Genomic DNA, 24989 nt, shown 5'->3' with positions numbered 1-24989 from the left:
CCTTAATTCTGTCAAAAATGATTCATTTACTAATCTTAATTGTAATACCTAGACTTTTACCATTATTATAGGATGTAAGCACACATACACATTAAGCTTTATTCCAAGATCTCGATGTAACTTACGTGCAGTAAATTTGACTTCCAGGTTCACATCCGTCTTTTTCTTGAGGTTGCAGAGTTTACTATTTTCTGCACAGCTGCTGACGAAGATTTTGTCCGCTTGGCTATGCTTTGTTTTCTCTGAAACATACAATAACGGAGACATTAAACTAGGTGTTCAGTTTCGTTAATAAAGATGTTGGGTAATACTTTCCACCGTGTTAAATATACACATACACACTCACATCCAAGTAATATGTCATTCCATTTAGATTTTCTTATATACTTCCATAATTTTAGTATTAATCAGTATCAGTATTAGATGAATTCCTTGTAATAGTAATTATTTGTCTAATGAAATATCTATAATGCACTCATAAACTGTTGAATGGAATTATGTTTTACTGTGTGGACAAATTGTTCTCCTACAGAATGAATCAACCATTTTTATGTTTAAATTTCTACCTGAGTGTTACTCCTGACAAAACCTCCAGAGCGTGGGGGCGGTAGAATCCACGCCTGTCGTGCGAGATAACTGAGAGGGAGATCACAGGTGCGTTTAACTTAGGGAGTTGGTTGGTGACCAACGGGTCCCTAGCTGAGTACGACATTGCTCCCACTTAATTGTGCCTGAAGTCTCATTTTTACCTTTCTTATCTGACCTCCCTTTGTCAACTCTTGTTCTCTCCTGACCCCGACGATATTACGTTAGAGAGCCTTCCATTACTTTTTGCACTTCGCAGTTCCTCCCTTTCTTTTGCCGATACTTTCATTCTTCGAGGGCTCTGACTTCCCTTCCATTTCTTCCCCTGACTGAAATGTTGCGATGTTTGACCCAAAAATAGAATTTTCATATTTAACCTTAAATATCTCCCAATTATTCCTCTTCGAAATCCCGTTATCAGTTTTTCCCTAACGCTTTTCTTAAAGCTCCAAATGCCGGATTTGAAGGGCAGTCACACGGCGTATAGAGACTAAACAATCGCCCTTTTCTCTCACTTCTTAGACAATATTGGCTTCAAAGTTCTTAAGGACTACCATTTCAATAATCCCCGTGGAGTATATTTACCTGGTAGTCGACCTAGGCTATACATAAGAGGAGACAGAAATCTGTGGGAGTAAGTTACAGTCCAGAGCAGTTGTAAAGCAATTATGTTTCTTAAAACTTTGAATTGTATTTTTGTACCTTAAAATATCATCAGCTCATTGTCACGTATAAAAGGTTCCTCGCGGCACAGTTCTTATCAGATTCACTTGAAATTTTCTCATAAAGTTTCAGTATGTACAGGAATTCAAAATAGTTCTGCGTTTTGTTTGTTTGTTCTAAAACAGCACCAAACTATATTTTTGCCTATTGTATGAATAATGAAAAGTTTAAAGACTCATATCTCCAACAGTTTATACCTGACTGCAAAAGCCAGAGTTACAGTATTATTACGTATATGAGTATTTTGGACACGACTGTCAAATTATAGCTCCAAAATATTGAAAAAATAATATAAAAAATAAATACTATATATTAATGACTTTGCAACAAATTAATCAAATTCAAATTTTGTGTGACGGTCAAAGTGGTAACTTATGGAAGTCCCAAATTTCAGTCAAGACTCCCTTTAGGATAGAACGACTGCCCTATTGTACTTCCCCTTAAAAAATAATCATCACTAATACGGCAACTGCTTTCATTAACTGCATGGCTTCCAAAGTAGCAGCAAAACAGAGGCTTGCACGAATGCATTCTTCTATCGGTGGTCGTGTTTTCACTGCGGAATAACAAACATAGATTTTCAAGAGCAGCATACTGTAAGCCCGCCTCTGTGGTGTAGTGAATTTTTTTTTTTTTTTTTTTTGCTAGTTGCTTTACGTCGCACCGACACAGATAGGTCTTATGGCGACGATGGGACAGGGAAGGGCAGGGAGTGGGAAGGAAGCGGCCGTGGCCTTAATTAAGGTACAGCCCCAGCATTTGCCTGGTGTGAAAATGGGAAACCACGGAAAACCATTTTCAGGGCTGCTGACAGTGGGGTTCGAACCTACTGTCTCCCGAATACTGGATACTGGCCGCACTTAAGCGACTGCAGCTATCGAGCTCGGTGGTGTAGTGATTAGTGTGATTAGCTGCCACCCCCCGGAGGCCCAGGTTCGATTCCCGGCTCTGCCACGAAATTAGGAAAGTAGTACAAGGGCTGGAACGGGGTCCACTCAGCCTCGGGAGGTCATCTGAGTGGAGGTTGGTTCGATTCCCCCCTCATCCATCCTGGAAGTGGTTTTCCGTGGTTTTCTACTTCTCCTCCAGGCAAATGCCGGTATGGTACCTAACTCAAGGCCACGGTCGCTTTCTTCCCTCTTTCTTGCCTATCCTTTCAATCTTCCTATCCCCCACCAAGGCCCCTGTTCAGAATAGCATGTGATGCCGCATGGGCGAGGTACTGGTCATTCTCCCCAGTTGTACTCCCTACCCAATGTCTCACGCTCCAGGACACTGCCCCTGAGGCGGTAGAGGTGGGATCCCTCACTGAGCCCGAGGGAAAAACCGACCCTGGAGGGAAAACAGATTAAGAAGAAAAAGAAAGAACATGGGAAAGCACGGAAAAAAATCTTCAGGTCTGTCGACAGTGGGATTCGAGCCAAACATCTCCCGAATTCAAGCTCACAGTTACGTGACCCTAACCGCACGGCCAACTCACTAGCTAATCACGCTAACCACTACACCACGGATTTCGCATGTTCACATCAGGAAATGCTGAGGCTACACCTTAATTAAGGCCGCGGCCACTATCTTCACCATCGCGTTTTAAATTCGTGTAAGCATTCGACCACATGTTCTTAACGTATCTCGATGTTTCGTAATTCCAAGGCCCTAAAATGTGATTTAAGACGCCGTGAGCTATTTCAAGGGATATTATGGTCCCAGATCTCATTACAACCTTATTTTGAACATGAACATTGTGAGCTTCAATATTTTCCAAAAGAAACTATGCTGCCTGTGTGTCAATTTCAACATTCAATTTTACCCTACCACATGGCAGAGAAACGAATCTCTGTTGGGCGATCCATGGCTGTGCTTTAAGGAAAATACTGAGTAACTTAGGAGTTGCATTGTCAGATAAGTAATAATAATAATGTTATTGTTTTTACGTCAAACTGAATATTTTTTATGGTTTTTGGAGACGCCGGGGTGCCGGAATTTTGTCCCGCAGGAGTTCTTTTACGTGTCAGTAAATCTACTAACACGAGGCTGACGTATTTGAGCACCTTCAAATATCACCGGACTGAGCCAGGATCAAAACTGCGAAGTTGGGGTCAGAGGACCAGCGCCTCAACCTTCTGAGCCACTCAATGCGGCCTGATGCAAATTAAAACAGAGCAATGGCAATGAGTCGATCTTGAATTCGTAAAACTTATCGGCATTATCATTTACATTATGTCAACTCCTTACGTCAGTATATTTGATAAGTGTGCGGCTCGGACATTGCGAACTCTGCTTCCACGAATACCTCGCAACGAGTGGAGTTTCTCTCCCACCGAGAAATCGTATGATATGTTGACCACATGGTTGAGCAACAGTCATCTTAGCAGACTAAAGACCTTTATGAACTGTAAGTGCCAGAGTAGTTTGTTTAATGCTTCTCGAGTAAAGACTCAAAATCTATACAAATAAAATAATGATTTTTGTCTGTATTTAAAAAAAAAAACACCCGTACTTAGTTCTCTTTCTGGCATAAATATAGCCTACAATGGTCGAAACTAGGTTCACTTCAATTTGTGTATTTTTTTTGCTGTTATCTTCGAAGAGTTATGCTTTTGCTGGCAGGATGTAGTGTTTACAGTGCACTATGTCTTCTGGTGTGGGCTAGAGCAATTTTGTTACTTTCATTAATCTGTCTCTGTCTTATCCTTGAAAGTGACTGAGGTATGAGCGATGCTAGTAATGCCATTCCTTCTGCAGCCAGTCCCTGCTATGAATGGTGTGAAAATGTTGCTCATAGGGTGGGTTGCTGCATGCATTTCAGTGGGCTTGGCAGACTGACATTGAATAGCAACTTCTGGCTCGGTGAGGAAAGTCACGGGAAACTACCTCGCTCCTTATATCCCTATTATGCCTCTTCAGTGATGCCTAGGCCATCTATGACAGCTGATGGCAGAGCTGTTGAGGATCCAACCAGCCTTAGGGCTGAAGACTGAACATACATACGTCGAAGAGTTACATTCTTTACGCTAGCAGCAGTACTGCTACATTGCGGAAATGAGTGACAGCAGGACAAATCATACCTCAGTCAATCAGTTTAATGTTACTGAAAAGTAATGATGCTCGCTGCTGATGGATTTGACACAAAATTATAAATTCATGAGTATCTGCATTATTATAGTTAGTAGGATAAAAATGTATCAGGTATAACCACATTTCAAACAAATATTATTCACTCGTTTGCTAGTCCTAACAGTTCCAGAGATATTTGGACCTTTGTGAAAAAAATACAATAATTCCGAATATCTCCCTTATTTCCCTCATAAGGTAAAATCACATGGCACACAAAATATCGTATATTATATTTTGCACACTTTTTGACTTCCTACAATTTTTCGAAAAAGCTGATATAAACGGATAAATTTAACACTTTATTTCGATCCCCTTACTATCACTACGCTACTGTATACTAATGAAGTAATATACAGCCTAGTGCACAACGCGGATATTTAAGAACTTCAGTACAAAGTTTTGTTGAGCCTCCGTGGCTCAGGCGGCAGCGCGCCGGCCTCTCACCGCTGGGTTCCGTGGTTCAAATCGCGGCCAATCGATGTGAGATTTGTGCTGGACAAAGCGGAGGCGGGAGAGGTTTTCCTCCGGGTACTTCAGTATTTCCTGTCATACTTCTTTCCAGAAACACTCTCCAATATAATTTCATTCCGTCTGTCATTCATCAATTATTGCCCCCAGAGGAGTGCGACAGGCTTCGGCAGCCGGCACAATCCCTATCCTCGCCACTAGATGGGGACTTCATTCATTCTATTCCTGACCCGGTCGAATGACTGGAAACAGGCTGTGGATTTTCAATACGAAGTTTTGAGAAATTCTATCAATCCGTTTTCCCGTACACAGATCTACTCACTTCGTAGTCCCCAAGTAGGTTCCTGTACAATATACCACCCCGGCATAACTAAAAACAGTCCGGCTCCATGGCTAAATGGTTAGCGTGCTGAGAGGGTCGGGAATTTTAACCATCATTGGTTAAACTCCCTGGCACGGGGGCCGGGTGTATGTCTTGTCTTTACCATCATTTCATACTCATCACGACGCGCAGGTCGCCTACGGGAGTCAAATCAAAAGACCTGCACGTGGTGAGCCGAACCCGTCCTGGGATCTCCCGACACTAAAAGCCAAACGCCATTTCAACTAAAAGCAGATAAAACAGAACCTGTGAGATCGTACTGAGTCAAGTCTGTCAAGGTAACCCAGTTTACAGTACTAATTATATAAACCTTTGACATATCCACGACAGTCGGCAAAAGTTACAAAATTTAATATCTGCCTGCAGTTACTGCCGAACACTTTCACCAGCGCGTCTTACTACTTTCTTCTGCACTAAATAAGATAATTATGATTATTGTCGCTTGCTGTTCACACGACTGAGACGAGCCCTATGGACTTTGCACTTCTAGGAACCCACTAATGACCATGAAATATAGAAAGTTACTGCCAAGGGAACGAAAACCAAGTTTCCTCGAATTCTGCTGTGTACTCTCAACAACTACCGTCGTATACGTGCGGTAAGACTTGTTTCTATCTTCAACAGCACATTAAGGGGTACAAACGGATGTAATGAAGGTCTCTGCAGAATAGTCTCCATGTTTGCGTGATCGTAAGGTAGCCTGTGCCTGTTAGATGTAAGTTGTAAAAGCAAGGCTAACTCCATACAAGGTATGAAGGCCGCAGGGGCAAGCACTACACTAAGCAGCAGAGACTGCTCAGCTCTATGAACGTATACCTTTGCTCCGCAAGTATTAACCTGGTACTCAACTATGGTACATGCTGAATGCCACGAGCCTCTCAAGATATGGAAGACTCATTCCTAAATATTCCGACTTCCTGGTCTAGAATCGAACCCAAATTCTTCCAGGTGAACCGAGCATGCGTTTGCAGCTTCGCCTCGGCAACACCCAGAATTAATTGTTACAGAAACTTTAAATGCTACTCTTCGTGATCGAAAAGGGGTTTCAGCAGCGTGTGTACTAGTGTTTAATGTACAGTGTGGTAGTATTCGCAAGATTTCGTGGTTGGATGAATTGTCAGCATTAAGCTAAAAAGCATTGAACACTTCCAGTAATCACTAGATAAACACCTACAAAATACCGTATGAGATTTGTAGAAATTCTGTTGTAGTTCGAGATTCTTTCTTCTAAGACATTATTTAAAAAACTGTTAGGTCTATTGTCTAGATTTTTGTTGTATTCTTCTTTATCTTGCGTTTCATATTGTGCCTTATTCATTCTGAAAATTGGATACCTCCATACCGTAATTCATATTATTCTCGGGATTATTATGCCGAAGAGAGTCCACACCATTCGTTTACGTTTTTCAGCTATGGTAGACATCCAGTATCACTCCAAGATCTTTTCCATAACAAGTTCAAGTATTAGATATATCATTCTCAATTACTATATTGAAGTATTCTTCCTGCCTTTCTTTCTTTCTTCCTTTCTTTCTTCCTTTCTTTCTTTCCTTCTTTCATGTTGACACCGATATAAAATAATTCACTGATATACCGATTACTATGCGTCTATTCGACATGTCTAATTGTACAGGAAATCATACATTCGAAACAATTACTTTCACAACAACCTAATTTTATGTGCAGAACTATTCTGAATAAATCTAAGATACGCTCTATTAATGTTAGAACATGAAATTGACTGATATTACACATGTTCATGTCTCATTTGATGACTTCAGGGGCTGAAATTAAGAATAATTCGACCAGTCAATATCAGAACTCGAATATGACCTTAATCATACATCTTTTAATTCGTAGATGGATCAATAATTAATGTTCCCTGTTTTTCTAACAGTATTTGGTTCAACTAATGATAAACTTAAATTCATATTATTGAATGATAAGCCTATTCCTACTTTTATATGTAGTCTCGTAAGCATTTAATATTTTCGTGACACAAGCTTCAAGAAAAAGGACCCTTCGTGGCTCAGGCGGCAGTGCGTCGGCCTCTCATCGCTGGGTTCCGTGGTTCAAATCCCGATCACTTCATGTGAGATTTGTGCTGGACAAAGCGGAGGCGGGACAGGTTTTTCTCCGGGTACTGCAGTTTTCCCTGTCATCATTCATTCCAGCAACACTCTCTAATATCATTTCATTTGTCATTTATTAATCGCTAGTTGCTTTACGTCGCACCGACACAGATAGGTCTTATGGCGACGATGGGATAGGGAAGGCCTAGGAGTGGGAAGGAAGCGGCCGTGGCCTTAATTAAGGTACAGCCCCAGCATTTGCCTGGTGTGAAAATGGGAAACCACGGAAAACCATTTTCAGGGCTGCTGACAGTGGGGTTCGAACCTACTATCTCCCGAATACTGGATACTGGCCGCATTTAAGCGACTGCAGCTATCGAGCTCGGTCATTTATTAATCATTGACCCAGAGGAGTGCGACAGGCTTCGGCAGCCGGCGCAATTCCTGCTCTCGTCGCTAAACGGGGCTTCATTCATTCCATGCCTGACCCGGTGACTGACTGGAAAAAAAAGGTTGTAGGTTTTCAAACTTCAAGAAAGAATCCATCTGGCACATTATGCTGTACACTTAGAATCACTTCGCATCAAGATGCATTTGTAGTTCTCCAAACAAATGCATACATCCACATACATCTTGATTATAGAATTTAGACTGTTATACCCTTTAGCGTTAAGTCTGAAAGTCTCTGTGAATGAATTGCTTTCACAATCCTCAATTTGCAATTAATTTTATGTCCTCATTTAAGTCCACACCTCTTATGAATAACTCATTAATATAACCATGATCACCTTGGTTTCCCTTGACTGCCCACCATGCTTGAGTTTATTGTTCTCATAGTAAACCTGCCCTCCTCCTCCATTCGCCTCACATGACCCCACTACCGTAGTCGGTTTATACGTCCAGCTTCATCCATCGAGTGTATTCCTAAGTTATTCTTTAGCTCCTTATTTCTGGTACAGTACTGTTTATTCCTCCTACCGGTTCCAAGCAAATTAAAAATTCCATTGTAGTCCCTGATGGATTAAGCAGCAATAAATTTCAGTGTCGCTTATAAATAGATGCGAGTATTAAAAAATAACTTTATATTAACCGTTCTCTAATGAAAATATGAAAATTCCTGCGTTGCCTCTGGATATGCCTTTTCCTGCGAACTGTATCATTTAAGGCAGGCCATTCATAGTGGACAATCCTCGCGTTTGGCCGAGGGAGCGAGTGAGTAAGAAATGTTGGGAAGTGACGTGAATGAAGGGCTCATTTTATGAGACATAGAAAGAATTACAAAAATCAGCCTTTAGAAAAGAATACAATAAAATAAAGCCGTCCTTTTATCTGCATTTAGGATGACATTTGACATTTCTTTGAATTAAGTGATTTCAGAGAAAATTGTTTGAGCAGAATGAATACGTAAACCTCCCAGTCTGAAAAAGACAGAGATACCATGAGTCATTTATTGCTAGGAATCAGAGCTGTTCTCCTGTCAAAAATTGTTTTACAATACGTTGAAAATGGTCTCTCACAATTAACATAACTGATCAGGATCCGTAAAACCTCATATTCTGATTTCGGGGAGAATGGATTTCATATCAATAGGAATAGACAGGAACTATCAGCTATCTCCCCATGGTTCAAGATATTCTGATGCTGAAAGTTTTCGTTTTCGTAGTTAGCTTAATTAGATGAGAGACTTCATCATTTCTTAAATCACCTCTGATTATGCTTCTTGTATGAAAGAGGAATTCCACATAATTTCGTTAGAATTACATCACAATTTTGCTTAAAGACAAATAATTGTGCGTTTTGAGCCAAGTTTGTAAACAATCAAAACGTTTTCGCGATTTTACGCTTTGTGAAAAATACGTGCCTCTACTTATCAGTTTTCATTGAAATATGGCTGGAGACTACTCAAAATTTACTGAAAAGGCGTCATATTTCTAATCAGAAGAATTTTTTGCAGTATTTCTAAACCATGTTCGAAATGTTTAAGGGCTTCATAGTAAGTATGAATGTTACAATCGGAGAAGTCACGTGATTATAAATATTTAAAATCTTAAAAATCTTTGTCCTGTAATTATATTTCGAACGTTGACTGTTCCATCATAAGAGCACGAATTCTGTCCCATACAGCACCAATCAACACATTTTTACCTTGCAAAGGAACATTTCAGTCACTCAAACTGCTGGCAATTTGGGATAAAAGTCCAAGGTCAGCAACCCAGTGCGTGCCTTCTTACATCACAACAGTCTCAGTGGCAGAGAGTAGTGAAGGTCAGGTATGGACACACACAGCTGCGCAAGGTCTCCTTCCCTACCTCTCAAACGCAAGAGTTGTAATGGCCTGCCTTAAGGGGACTTAAGGTTCCATAATACCTACTAGATGGAGTAGACCTTGAATATCATACAGCGCACTGACCATGACCTTGTCGGAGAAGAGCACTACTTCGACTATCTTCCTCTGTGGTGCAAGACCACTTAGTTTCAGGGGTGTAAATAGCACATCCGTGCCTTATTGCCAAGTAGATGATTTCTTGGTAATCACCTCCTTCTTCGTGACAGGCGTGTCATAGGAAAAAAGATCATCTTTGCACGGGGTGATAAATATTTTGGCACCCAGTGTCCATGAATATTAAGGAGCTTTTCTTCAATGATGTCGTGAGCAATGATGTGCGAAAAGGGCAATTCCATTCCAATATCTGACATTGTTCGCCCTAGATCCTTTGGAATCACTTATTCAGTTCTATGTGTATTGAAGGCATTGATTGCAGTGAATGATTTGACACTGAGATGGTCTATGTTAACACGAGTCGTGCATTGTTCTTTCACATGTTCCACACTATTTACTCCATCACGATCAACATCCACCACGTGTCCGTGTCTTTTGATGGGAGACACATGTTTAGAATATAAGAATGGAATCGAAGTGCGATTGTCTACATTATAAGTTGTATCATTATTAAAATGCGACGTATTTGCAAATGAACAACCATTCGCTTCAAGGATCTGACTTCCAGAAAGCGATTATTACCTGTTTGCACAAAACCTTAGTTGTGCACTAAATTATAAGGCGTGATCAAAAAGTTTCCATTTGAGGGCGTTGCTGCAGCGGACATGCAACGTAGCGCGACTCCGATGCGGGTATATAGGCACGGACATGTAGACAAAGGGATTACTATGGCAGCCGTGTCGTGCCGAGGTGCGTGCGTTAAATGCGGCCACGTGAACTATGGCGACGTTATTACCAAATGCGTCCAAACAGGACCAACGTGCTGTTATTCTGTTCTTGGTTGCCGAAGGACAAACACTGGTGGACATCCATCGGAGAATGAAGGCTGTGTATGAGGTAGCATGTCTGCCGAAAACTACCGTTGTGGAATGGTGCACCAAGTTCCGTGCGGGTCGCGTTCCGAAACAAGACGCCGGTCGATCTGAGAGGCCATCCTCATCCACAAGCGGGCGGTGGATGAGGCCATTAGGGCGGACCGGTGCTTAACGATTCGTGCGATTATGACGCCTTCGATCCCCTCAAAAAGGCCTTGGAGGGTCGATGCTTCCTATCGGATGAGGATGTGCAGCGGGCGCTTACGGACTTCTTCACTCACCAGGATACGGTATTTTACCACACGGGGTTCTTCAACCTGATGCGTCGGTGTTATGAGTGTCTCAATGCCCACGGCGATTTTGCCTGACTGGCATCCCGATTCAGGACCGTATGGGCGTGGAACGGAGAGTTGTTGATCACCCTTTATAGTTTTGCATACGGACGAGTCAATGTGCCGCAGCGTGAGTGGGAGGGGAGGAATGTTCACTTCGCTAGTTGCTACGGAAGTTTTCAGGGAGTGATTAAGTTGAAGTGCAATTGGGCAACATTCCTCTATATAACAATAACCAGAGGGAAGAAATGGAAGAGATCCAACACTTCGAAAAAATGAAGGTATTGGTCGGTGAAGGACAAGGACCACCGAGGACGTGAAAATGAAAGACTTGCTAGATCACCATATGCAATACCGTCGGGGTCGGGAAAGAACAAGAGTTGACTTTGGGAGATCGGACAGAATATGAGAAAATGAGGAGTCTGGCACAAGTAAATGGAAGCAATTCTATTACTCAGCTAACGAACCCGTGGTCACCAACCCAGATCACAAGTTAAGACCTCTGGCGCCCCTCTTAGTTATCTATTAAAACAGGCAAGGGATACCGTGGGTGCTATTCTATCGCCCCCACCCGCAGGGGGCGAAGTGATCACATCGGCTCCTGTCGCAACCTGAAGTTTGTATGTATACTGTATAGTTAACACATTATTTTTGGAGCTTATTTGAAAGTCCCATCGCGTAATATTCAATAGGAACACTGACTCAGCTTGCTTAACTTACTACTCTTCGCAAAAATGTTCAGTTTACTTTTAACATTAAAACTAGCAGTTTCCCGCTGGCTGCGCCCGCAATGTACAATGTATGGTGTTGTTCGTTACTATCCTCACGGATGCATTTGCAAAGTTCCGACTTAATGAAATAAAGCACATGATCTGCTGCGGTAATAGAATGTAATATTGTGTCAAGAAAACACTTGAAAATACATTACACAAAGAAATTGAATTAAACGTTCTTTGGAACTACACTACACGCCGAACTATTAAAAAGTCCTTCAAAGATCTTCGTCATGGAGACAAATTTACTCATAACTATTCTCATAATCTACCAACGTAAGTAGTTATTACCTCAAAAGAAAGCGCTTGAACCACTGAGCGTTTTTAGACCAAAACGAACTGCGTACCTCAATTAGAACGAAATATATAATTGGTTCAATGAGAAAAAACGTTGAAGAAATGAGACGTCAATTTTAATGTGCACTCATAACTTTGCTCAGAATGAACCAATTTGAATAGTTAAGAGCTGAAATGAAAGAACCTGATCCCCTGAGTGTTCTTAGGCCAAAACGAACTCCGTACCTCAATTAGAACCAAAGATATGATTGCTTCAAAGATACAAAAAATTGAAAAAATGAAATAATTTGAGGAAGGCGGAAGTTAAGTGATTTATAGTACCTGATGACAAATTTGTGCATGAATACCTTTAAGTTAAAACAAAAATGAAGGAAATCGACCGGATAGAATGGCCGGACTGACTTTAGTTTTCATAAAAAAATTAATATATAGATGTAGAAGATTCTAGTCTGTATGTACCTTATATCAGTCGGAAATACTAAACCCATCAGGACCAGTCAGGTTTCCTTATCTTATATATATGTTTACTATTTTTAAAAGCCAAAGGCCAACCTCCTGTATTAACTTGCTGCCAAGAATGACAAGGTAATACGGATCTCATGTGATGGAGACTTTACATAGGAATGAAATAGAATAGGAGATGACTGAAGTGGTAAACCGTAGGAGTTCTCAACTTGTGAGAATGGGATCGCATCCATGGGACCCTACCTGAATCTGGCAAATATTATTCTTTTCCAACCGTGACGTTATTAGGTTTGCAAGGCATGGGGTGTCTTCCATTTTAACGCCATTCGCGCCCTAACATTTCCTTTTGCCAATAAATTCATTTATCTTCCAAATTTCCCCTGATTAGTGTTAAGAAAGAATGTTTTCCCTGTTGCTCTTCCTTTTAAAACAAAAATTCCCACCATCAAATTTCTGGCGAAGATAGCAGAAGGAAAACGTTGAAACTGAGAAAGTAGTGGCTTCAGGTGTAGTAGACGTACAGCCTGGAGTGAAAATGAGAAGCTATAGAAAAAACCATTCTCAGGGCTGCCAACGGTAGGATTCCTTACTACAAGGTCAGAGGAAGATCAAAGTTATTATGAATTTCCGTTTTCTTGACGTAGGCTCTGTATTTGTTGCACTATGTGCGATTTTTCTCATAATCTGTGTTTTTTGTATCTAGTTCTGGACTGTGTATTAATAATTAGAAATTAATTTAGTTATAAAATAATCGAGGTCTTGGGAGTGTCACTAGATAACTATGGGAAAATATAGGGGCTTTACGTCGCACCGACACAGATAGGTCTTATGGCGACGATGGGATGGGAAAGGCCTAGGAGTTGGAAGGAAGCGGCCGTGGCCTTAATTAAGGTACAGCCCCAGCATTTGCCTGGTGTGAAAATGGTTAACCACGGAAAACCATCTTCAGGGCTGCCGATAGTGGGATTCGAACCTACTATCTCCCGGATGCAAGCTCACAGCCGCGCGCCTCTACGCGCACGGCCAACTCGCCCGGTGGTACCAGTTTAACGGTAGGCAGGTTATATATATAAAAGGTCGTTAGGGTTATATCCAACCTTACCAGATATCTCACCACCACCACCGGGCGTATTTTATTGGACCCTCAACACTGTGGACTATCGAAGTTTTATTGAGGGAATATTCGGGAGAGCACAGGCATAGGATTTCTGTCCCATTCCTCTTTGCAAACTTTCCATAGATCATACAGAGTCCGTAGACGACGATATTGGTGACGTCTTTTCAACCGTTGAACTGTGTAGAAATCTATTGGACTTGAATCAGGGCTCTTCAGCGGAATGTATTGAAACGGAATTATTCTAATTTATAATTCCTCTTACATTGTCTGATGAAAACAGAGAAATGTTCCGGAGGTATGACTTGAGGCCTTGGCCATATGGATTCGCACCTGGTTTCTAGTCCGCTGAATTCAGTTATGGAATGTCTGCCCAATAGACAGATGTCATAATGGATTCTTGGAGGTATGTTTAATTCACTTTCAAGTTTTCTTCAACCTTGCATATCATCAAATTTCCCGCATAACTGAATCCTGCAATAACCATAAATCCGCGTGGGAAAACTGTCCCGGCAGTGCTGCGCTCCTTGGCATCGATGTCACGGTATGTAATCACCGTCCGAATATGAGTAGTACCGGTGAGATGGACGTATGCTTCCTCCATTGTGACGACTGTATTCCACTTTGACCCCGCCAAGTGAGTATCACCATGAGTGTGTACGTGAAACGAGCATGGAAGAGTTGGTTTTCGGCACCATTGTTATGACACTCACGGACGACACTCACACGCCTATAAGGTCAGACACAACTCTGTTCACATCAGTTGACCGTAGTTCCAACGCTCACTCTCCAAGTGGCAGTGATTATTATGTAATCTGTCGGATATACACCGAATGACTTTCTTTAGGCCTAGATGAGTGGATAACATCCATGGTCGATTTGTGATTAGCAGCATAATTCAGAGGGAACCTCAAAACAACAAACATTGTGGGAAGCGGTAGATATCAGGATCGTGGAGCCCGATAAAGGCTGGAAGTTTGAGTGACTTCGCGGGAGGAAGAAAGACAGTTGTATGAAAGCTTTTGGATCTGGATATACTAGATAATCTCGAAGGAAGATGCAAGCAATAATAGGTCTCGAGAAAACATGCAGGCGAGGAAAGCAAAGCTCTATGACTGAAGAGAAATAGTTATGAAAGACACCAGGCGTGCAGAAATTTTGTACACCTGCGTGTCATACTATGGCGTAAAAAGATTCTTATTTACGTAACTGGGCCTTCGAATGTCATATACTTTTTATAGCGGTGTTGAACTAGGTAGAAATTATGTTCATGACGCAGCCAGTACATAACTTGTTATTCGCTTTATTGAAGCACCAAAAACACTGCCGTAGTCGTTACTCCACAGCAAACGTCGCTGGATCACGATTCAACAAAAGCCCGCCGTACCAACCATGGCAAGCCTGATTTCTCACCCCTGCAGGTAGGGGTGGTAGAATATATCCACGGTATCTCTTGCTATCGTAAAAGGAGATTAATACGGAGGACTCACAAGAGCTCTGAATTTGGGGATTGGTTGCAACCGCGGGGCGTTGTTCTACTTATGTCAGTTTCCCTCTTCTATATACCCTATCTGGCCCGCTTGGTCCGTGTATCAACAATAGGCCACTGCAACTTCGTCATGTGATTATTCGTCGTATACAGTGAAACCTGTATTAAGCGCCCATTTACTGTTCCACTCAGAAATGGTCTTTTAGAGGGAGGCATTATTCGAAAAACTACTTTTACGATTAGGAAGCAAATATATGTGACTTAAAGCCAGTGGCGGCGCGTGAGTTTCGTCACTGGGGGTTCAACAGAAGGAAATAACCCCCCTCAATATCTCCTCCTCCCCCCCACTGTCTCCTGTGCCATGACTAAGTTCAGAGAATGGGCATAACGTGCACATAATGTGCATGCTTAAAATCTTCCCTGATGAGAACTTGCACCCTGAATGGTGACACCCATTACATTTGCTCCATCGTAACCTTGTGAAATCAACTTATCTCTATTATCCACAACTTCGCTAAAAGAAAATTTTAAACACTCTGCTATTGCCTTAGTATCATGACTAGAGGGTAGAGGAAACCCCAGAATCTTTCAACTGGCTTACCGTTGGGAAGAATGATAACAAATTGTGCTGTAGTTGATATATCGGTGGTCTCATCTGCGATTACCGAAATGAAGTGCGCTGTGGTGATTTTTTTTCTCACGACAGATTTCATACATGCACGAAAGCAAATCATTGTGAATGTCTTTCGAGGTGCCTTTGAAAACAGTAGCTTTGGACAGATGGACTCTTAATGCAACGTCAATTTCAGAATTTAAATTGACGCAGCCTCGAAATATGCCAGGATTCGATGATTTACTTGTTTCGTCTTGCCCGCGCAATGCCATCTCAAACGCGCCACATACTTTACACAGCACATAACGAATATTCCGTACTTGGTCGTTGTCTCTTTCCACAGACAGCCTTGTAAGCACAGTCAAATTACTGATGGTTATCGTGTCTTCCCAGGAGATCGAATTGTAACTGGGCAAGCATATGAGATTTAGAACTTATGTGTTTCTTTATTATTATTATTATTATTTGGACAGATATCCTATATCTACCACTCCGACTTTGGTCCAAGTCCCTTCGCTTTCATCACTCATGAATCATAAAAAAGGAAAACAAATCAACATGTTAGTAATTTCGCACCCACAGATCCACTGGATTATTTTATACGGTATAAATCCAATCTGAATTTACGCACGATTTCATTACTTTTACTTTTAGGATGCCTCGTTATATCAAGATCAGACATTGGGCGTCCGGCATCCTTAATCTTAATCTTAAGTTTACGCTCAAGAGACAGAGACAGAGACAGAGAGAGAGAGAGAGAGAGAGAAGGAAAGGTTGTCTTCTTAAGTATCATATCACTGTTCAAACTCATTATGTAGCTCCTTACCTTTCCCGGGAACAAAAATTATGGACGCAACTACAGTGCACAAAAATACACACGGAGAAAATATTGTAACTTCTTTATGTCCTAAAAATTAAGTTTATGAATGGCACAACAGGGCAGAAAAACACTCACACGCTTGCACAGCGTACAATAATATTACGAATTATGACAACTATTGCAAACTGTTGTATACACTAGCATCACACTTGAAAAACAGAGTAAACTTTAGGGATGTATGTTCGCAATGTTGGTAACTTAATTTTAAGAACTCCTGTGGCTAGGCAATTAGCGTTTTCTTTGGTATTACATTCCCGCTACTCTTTGCATCGGTGATTTTTAAGTTAATTTTCTCTCCAAAAAGTAATTATTCCAAAGAAGGCAAAATTTGGGAAAATACATCAATTGGAATTTGGCAGTTTAATGTGACTGCTGGCAGTAATGATGCTCTTTAACACTAGCACTAATTATGTGCACTATTTTCTGCTACGTAGTTGAATTCCTGAAAGGGCAACAGATGGCAGGCACATACCCCAACACAAGGTCAGTGTACCTTGCCCCAACACCCCCGACAACACGACTAGAGAGAGTGGCATATTGCGCACGCGTAAACCACGGATATCTGTTTCTGCGATATCCTGGTCTTGTCTACGTGCCGGCCGATGTTCCCCCGCACCTCGCCACTCCCTTCGCCCAGGTACGGACGGAGAGAGCGCCTTCGAAGGGGGTTCATTCCAGACAAGTATCCAGCCACGGAACGTGCGCAGTTCACATGAATTGAAACCCAGAACGAGTATATTACGGATAGATGGGCTAAGCAAGAGCTTCGAGATTGACAAGGGAGTTATGAATATTAAGTAGTTGAATAAAATTTCATATAAACTGGAGGTTCATTGCTCCATTGTGCTATACCAGAAACCGCCACTGCTTAAAGCATAGTTTATTGTAGTTTATTTACACTTTTACACTACAGTAGTTTAATTTAATGTAGAGCACAGTCTGAAACTTCACGCCTAATATTTCACTTTCTTTAAAAATGTAACATTTTTAAATTTTTATTTTAATTAATTAATTAATTCATTCATTTTAATTAATTTTAATTAATTGAATAACTGAATAATTGAATAATTTTCCGGATTGTTGTTTCGATATTAAAATGGAACTGATGTGAGTTCTGTTACATTTAAACTTTTCGGTTGATTTCCTTTCTGATAACCCGCTTTCACGGTGGCGGATCATTTTTTCGTGATCTTCTCGCATTCGTAGCCATCTCTACCAGTACGTCACAAGAAATAAACTGTTAAGACGGCACACACTTGCCCCTGTTTTAAAACTGTACTCAAGAGTTCATTTAAACTTCCAACAGACAAATATCGGTGGGCTAACTTCCTAACGGGGAGTGGGAATTGCTGAGTTCATTAGGTAGGCTGTACCCTGTTCGGCTGATTACTCACGTAGATACGAAATCTAGACCTTAAATTTCTCAACGAAATTGTTATACAGTGTCGCTTTTTCTCTTCAAGAACTCGGTAACGACTTGCCAGTCTCTTCGAAATTTGGTTGAGACGTAGTCCTTCGAAAGGGGCCAGACAAAGGAAATGTTTGATCGTTGGTCGAGGAGATAAAACTACATGAGGGTACGAGCATCGTTCGTATTGAAATGGAAATTTACATTTGAACGCAGTGACACGCGGTGTTTTGAAGGAAAAAGATACGTGATCTCAGTTCAGGTGTAATTCTGTTACGAAACGTTTTCTTTTTCAGATAGTTTTAAATGTATTTAGTTGTGCAGGTCTTTTGATTTGACTGCCGTAGGCGACCTGCGCACCGTGATGAGGATGAAATGATGATGAAGACGACACATACACCCAGTCCCCGTGTCAGGGAAATTAACCGATGATGGTTAAAATTCCCGACCCTGTCGGGAATCGAACCCGGAACCCCTGTGTGACCAAAGGCCAGCATGGAGGCATGGAGCAGGACGGTAGACTGAAGAACCTAACAGTTTTAAAAAATCTGTCTCAATCATCAGACTACCGTAACTGTAGGGCTACCCCAAGTGAAGGCGGATATAAAAGAGGGTATACAAATATCGAATCGGCGGGTGACACGAGTTAGCAGTGAAACATTTATGAAATTACCAAAAACTTGGGTTATACGACAAAGTGTGCAGAGGATACACTGCACTAAACCTCGACACTTCGCCGACACATGGAAGTGTTTCCAGCTACCCGTGGAGGGCAGTCACGAAATATTGACGATAGCCTTCAGAGATTCCATTAGGCTCCTGAGGCGCCACATATTTAGCGCATAGTGTCGTTATTGATAAGAGCTCTGAAAATTATATAATTTCTATGTTTATTCCTTTGTACAGTCTCCACCAAATGAGATTTGTAATACTCCGTCATTCATGGCAGCCAGGTAATGCAGGAGATTGGTCTTTTGTTTATAAAAATAATAAACCTATATATATGCATGTACAATATATGATAAGGAAACCTGACTGGTCCTGATGGATTTAGTAGATATTTCTGACTGATATAAAGTACATACAGACTAGAATGATTGTTTTCTATATTTTAATGCTAAAATTAAATATAATTATTGTGAAGAGTAATACGTTAAACAAACTGAGACAGTGTTCCTATTGGATATTGAGACTTTCAAATACGCTCCAAAATAATGTGTTAAGTATACAGCATACAACAAACTTCAGGTATCAATGGTTTCCACTTGTTTCTGCACTGTTGAAGGAAAAGACAAAAGGAACTTATCATCAATATTGTTAGGTGCTCTACTTGAAAAATCACTGTGGCTCGTCTTATAAGAGGACTTTTATTTTAGTATGATATTGTGTATGCTTTTAATGTACCTAATGTGTATCTTTGTAAATAATGTATTGCATTTAAAGCGACCAATCAATTTTGTTGTTAGCTGAAGATGGCTCAAATAAGAGGCAAAAAATGTCCTAGAATTGTTAAATATACTGATAATATAATTATTATGATAAGTATCGAGTAGGTGGATCAGATCATTAAATGATCTTAAAGAATTGAATCTTTTTAACGTTACAAGTCAATATGGAACCAAAATGAAATTCATTAGTTGAACAGAGTTTTGCGAAGGAAGATACCTGTGACGATTTTGACTGTCTGACAAAATAACACTGTGTCGAAATTTTTGTATTTGACAAAATTACAGCGAGAATAAGTCGTAACTTCCCTTGATCAACTCTTGTTCTCGTTCGACCTTGGTGGTATAAGCTTTGGGAGGCCTAAGTTGTCTTTCATGTTCACACCTTTCGTAGTCCTTTTGCCGATACCCTCATTCTTTGAAGTTTCGGACCTCTTTAGTGTTAAGAGAGGATGGTTTCCTGGTTGTACTTCTTCTTTCTAAGCCTACACCCTTAAGACGCACAAAGAATCCCACTTGCAACTAGAAACTGAACACACGTAGGATATACAGAGCAGTCTGCTGCCCAAAACCCGACGTAGTGTTGCGATATCGTATATAATTTTAATTTCTTTCACCTTAACTAACAGTGACTTCAATAACAATTGTCCTTTGATGTACAGTTTGAACTTTTCGCATTTTATCTATATTTTTGAAGTTTACGTAATATTTCCAGTCACTTGATACTAAAACTTTCCACAAGAGTAATAATATGTCTTCAAGCATACTTCAATTTCTCGCTTGGAGGACAGGAATGGTAGATCGTAAACAACATCGCACGGAGGTGAATGACTCCCTTCAAGAAAGTGTGTGTCTATTCCGACCATGCAACGGTATACCTGAGTGAAACTGTCCGGAGACCTCGCGGTCTAACTACTTGACCTACATTGGCCGGCCCCGTTACCTTCTCATCTGCTCTCATTGTGTAAAAAGACTGCCTTAAACGGGCTCAACACTGTCTTCGGATATCTGGGACCTAAAATCATCCGAAATATTAACAGACTCTATTACTTAGTTTCTAAACAAATCATAGTTTCATATTCACTGACGGATCAGGTGGTGTCTGCCCTCGTTTTCATCTTACTAACAAGGCATCGGAATTATTTTGATTCCCTACAGTATGTGTGTATTAAGCCTGCTGTCATTTCTTGATGGATGCAGTACTTTTGCATCCATCTCTTGGCAGGCCAGAGTAAAGTGTAGCTTCCACCGAAGTCCCAGTCAACATCCATCGCTGTGACAATATGGAAGTTGCTGGGGTATGGGTAGTGCTGAGTAATGGCATTCAGAGCACGACTAGTGCATCTGAGTGTTATGAAAGCTGCTGCTCATAGGGTCAGTCGTGCTGCAATAGTACTTTCTGACCCAGTGAGGAACGCAATGGCAAACTACCTCACTCCTCATTTTGGTGCTGCCATTGGTTTTTGGGGTTTCCTTATAACCGCATAACCTTTGGTGGTGCTATTTGAGGATCCAACCAGCCTCTGGGCTGATGACCTAACAGACATGTGTGTATTGGCTAGACTATAATGAAGTATACATGCCACAATATGTACTGTATACCTTCTATGGATAAAAGGCATAATACGTAGCATTTGTGTGTCTCAAGGAAGACTACTGACGCATTGTGAAATTGTATTCATATCATTCAACAAATTCCTGATTCACAAGTAAACAAATTTTAAATTGTTAAAAAAAATGAAATGTAGACATATGACTCATCCGGTTTTAGTTAATTTAAGTGTATCAGACAGAATAAAACGTATCATATAAATACGATTAGCTATTAGCTCATCGTTTGAGTTATTCTGTAAGTTAAACGAAAAATATAATTCTCTGAAAACATACGAAACGGCCGTTTGTGTTCAATGTAGCATTCAAATGTAGAATGAAATGAAATGGCGTATGGCTTTTAGTGCCGGAAGTATCCGAGGACAAGTTCGGCTCGCCAGGTGCAGGTCTTTCAATTTGACTCCCGTAGGCGATCTGCGCGTCGTGATGAGGATGAAGTGATGATGAAGACGACACATACACCCAGCCGCCGTGCCAGCGAAATTAACCAATTATAGTTAAAATTCCCGACCCTGCCGGGAATCGAACCCGGGACCCTTGTGGCCAAAGGCCAGCACGCTAATCATGTAGCCATGGAGCCGGACAACGTAGAATTAAAACATTGGAATTTATGGTTTCAAATTTAAAATGTATACAAATCTAAAGGTGAAAAGAATCATCACTATGTCGTACTTAAACGGCGAAATGTATAATTTAGAGTGATTGTAATAAATTTATATCCCCTTTCATCTTGCTAAGACCAAGGGAGTAGCTGCGTGGTTTGGATCACGTAGCTGTCGGTTTGCCTTCGTGAGATAGTGGGTTCGAATCCCACTGTCGGCAGCCCTGAAGAGGGTTATCCGTCGTCTCCCATTTCCACACCAGGCAAATATACCCCTAGCTGAGTCGGGCATTGCCTACACTTACTTGTGCCAGTCTCCTCAATCTCATATTTCCTATTCAACCTCCCTTGGTCAACACTCCTTTCCTCCCGACCTTGGAAATATTAGGTTTACGTGGTCCAACAAGTCTTTCATTTTCACACTTTTCGAGGGCTTTCCTTTATCGAAGGGTCGGTCCTATTCCATTTGCCCCTCCGATTATGTTAAGAGAAGATGGTTGCTCAGTTGTACTTCCTTCTAACACAACACAATCATCACCAACACCAACACTATCGGATTCAAATGTTCGGATACACGAATTTACGCTTCTACAGGAAACGAATGTTGCATCAATCTCAAACCCAAATACACCAGTTAGAAATTAATTCCTTCTGCGTTTAACAGTGGTATACAACTTTTTTGCCGTGTTTATTTCTGCAGCTGCTGTTAACGGAACGAAAAAATAACGTGTTTTCTTGGTGTTCTACGCACAAACCTGATTTTAAAACTACGTAACTTCAAAGCGCGTCATCCGAACGTATAAATTGTGTATGTGTTAGAGCCTTAAATATTCCAAACAGGATTTCAAATTTAGAAGAGTCTATCTTTATAGCTTAAGAAGCTGTTATCAATTTAATCTGTAATGGGTTTCTCAGTCCTGCGAAGCCGGACAAAGCTGTGGTTACCATCGTTATGAGTACTGCAATTACTGTTTTCATAATCGATATTTATAGAGAACCTACATGTCTCCATAGTAGTATGTTTCTCATTGTTACTCCCTTCGTAGTTCTTTCCTTTCTTTTGCCCATAGTTTCATTCTTCTATTTTGTCCTCTTAATTAATTATAATAGAGGATGATTGCCCATTTTTATTTCCTCTTAAAAAGTATTAGAGTGTCACGTGGTCGTGACTAGATCTGCTGCCTCTCATATCAAAGCTGGCCCCACGAGGTTGAGTGAATCTACGGCAGTCTCTAGTCATGGCCCGGCCCATACTACGTAGTAACTTGGCAGAGGCCGTCAATTAACAAGACACAGCTGGGGATAAAATAAAGACTTCGATACCGGTATTTTTAAATTATGAATTATTTATTTTTACCTACATCAATGTCAACATAGTCTTGTAAACTCAACCTTAATATTAATAAAAACATACTGCACAATATCATTAAATACTTCCTTATTTATAACATATCGCATTAATTTGCCTAATGACCTACGTCGATGATTCTATCTGTAATTTCCCGTTGTTTTTACACGTGTCTAAGAATGATTTCCTGAATGTTTTTGAATACTGTACGTGACCGCTGTCATAGAGAACGAAGTTAATATGCGGCTATTTTCAATTTGAAAGGAATAATTGCTTTGAAACGTTACACGATTCAAATTATTACTGTCAGTTATACAAAAACTATTTCCATTCCATAAAAATGTATATCTCGTAAGACATCTTTACATATTATTGCCAAATCTGACCCTGTAAGTTCCTTAACCGGAATAAGTCTGTGGATCCGTGGTAGAGTGTCGGTCTCCGGATCCCAAGATAGCGGGTTGAAACCCGGCAGAGGTAGTCGGATTTTTTAAGGGCGGAGAAAAGTCCACTCGACACTCCATGTCGTACGATGTCGGCATGTAAAAGATCTCTGGTGATACATTTGGTATTTACCCGACAAAACTCATTAAATCTCAGCCATAGACGCCCAAGAGAGATCCGGTTTACTCTGTCTGGCATGTAGTGGGCCTAGAGTAAAACGGAACGTCGAAATTGACGAGCAGACAGCCAGATGGCGTCAAATCGAAATGTCTGCACACGGTAGGTGAGGCCATAGATTATTATTATTATTATTATTATTATTATTATTATTATTATTATTATTATTATTATTATTATTATTATTATTAGTCTTCTTCTTTCTTTGAAATTTCCAAAGGCAGAAGGAACGAAAACTGCTGCTTTATTTCCGGCAACCCCAAACAAACGTCCAGTTGTATAGTCAACAGCTCCTTTTACATTAATTTCATCAACTTGAATATTCACGGATTTTTCACTCTCAGAAATTTGAACATGCTAAAAGAATTGAGCATTCCCTTTTTCTGATGAAGGAGCTACGTACTTCAAAAGAAATATTGAGGGCACGCCCATGACAAAATATCACTTAATCTCATAGCACTTCGCACTCTGCATATGAAGTAAATATAAAATTGTACAATTTGCTTTACGTCGCACTGACACAGATAGGTCTTATGGCGACAATGGGATAGGAAAGGGCTAGGAGAGGGAAAGTAGCGGCCGAGGCCTGAATTGATGTACAGTCCCAGCATTTGCCTGGTGTGAAAACGGGACACCACAGAAAACCATCTTCAGGGCTGCCGACAGTAGGGTTTGAACCCACTATCTCCTGGGTGCAAGCTCACAGCTGCGCTCCCATAACCGCGCTGCTAACTCGCTCGGTATGAAATTATAACTGTTAACTAACCACACCTCGGTGTTATCATAAATATGGGACCAAACTGATAATGTAAAATGTCTAAATTTCTTAGGAAACTGTCATCATAATTTTCAGTGTCTTCCAATAATAATTTCAGTTTTTGTAAAGAGGCATCAATTTGGGATACAAGGGAAATTCTGTTATTGATATTACCCAGTAAAACACAACTATCGAAAAATATATGAGAGATAAAAGCTGACACCATTCTGCAACTATAGAATGTCTACAGATTAGCAAGCTAGAAGTAAAAGTTGAATCAGGTAAGCAGCGATAATTAAGATGCACTTATACTAACATCACTATTTATTCTAATTCACATAAAATGGGGTGATCGCATTTATGGAAATACTTCTTCCCGTAATATTAATAGATATATTACCAAGATCGATAGCTACAGTCGCCTAAGTGCGGCCAGTATCCAGTAATCGGGAGATAGTGGGTTCGAACCCCACTGTCAGCAGCCCTGAAGATCGTAAAACTAAACGAATCAATTTACTATGAAGATTAGAATGCTTAGGTAATCGAAAACAATATTGCCAGTCACCGTAATAATTA

General features: G+C 40.7%; 1 protein-coding gene across 1 annotated transcript in view; it reads right to left on the bottom strand.

Moving 5' to 3' along the window:
* The window catches only part of Npc2b (Niemann-Pick type C-2b), a 90532-nt gene that overhangs the window by 10377 nt on the left and 55166 nt on the right, over window positions 1-24989 (bottom strand). The window contains exon 2 of the mRNA XM_067151704.2: window positions 126-242. Within this exon, the coding sequence (XP_067007805.1) occupies window positions 126-242 (117 nt within the window). The remainder of the gene's footprint in view (window positions 1-125; window positions 243-24989) is intronic.

The sequence above is a fragment of the Anabrus simplex genome, chromosome 1 (assembly GCF_040414725.1).
Source record: "Anabrus simplex isolate iqAnaSimp1 chromosome 1, ASM4041472v1, whole genome shotgun sequence".
In the NCBI taxonomy this organism is placed as follows: domain Eukaryota; kingdom Metazoa; phylum Arthropoda; class Insecta; order Orthoptera; family Tettigoniidae; genus Anabrus; species Anabrus simplex.
This window is presented reverse-complemented; position numbering and strand designations above follow the sequence as displayed.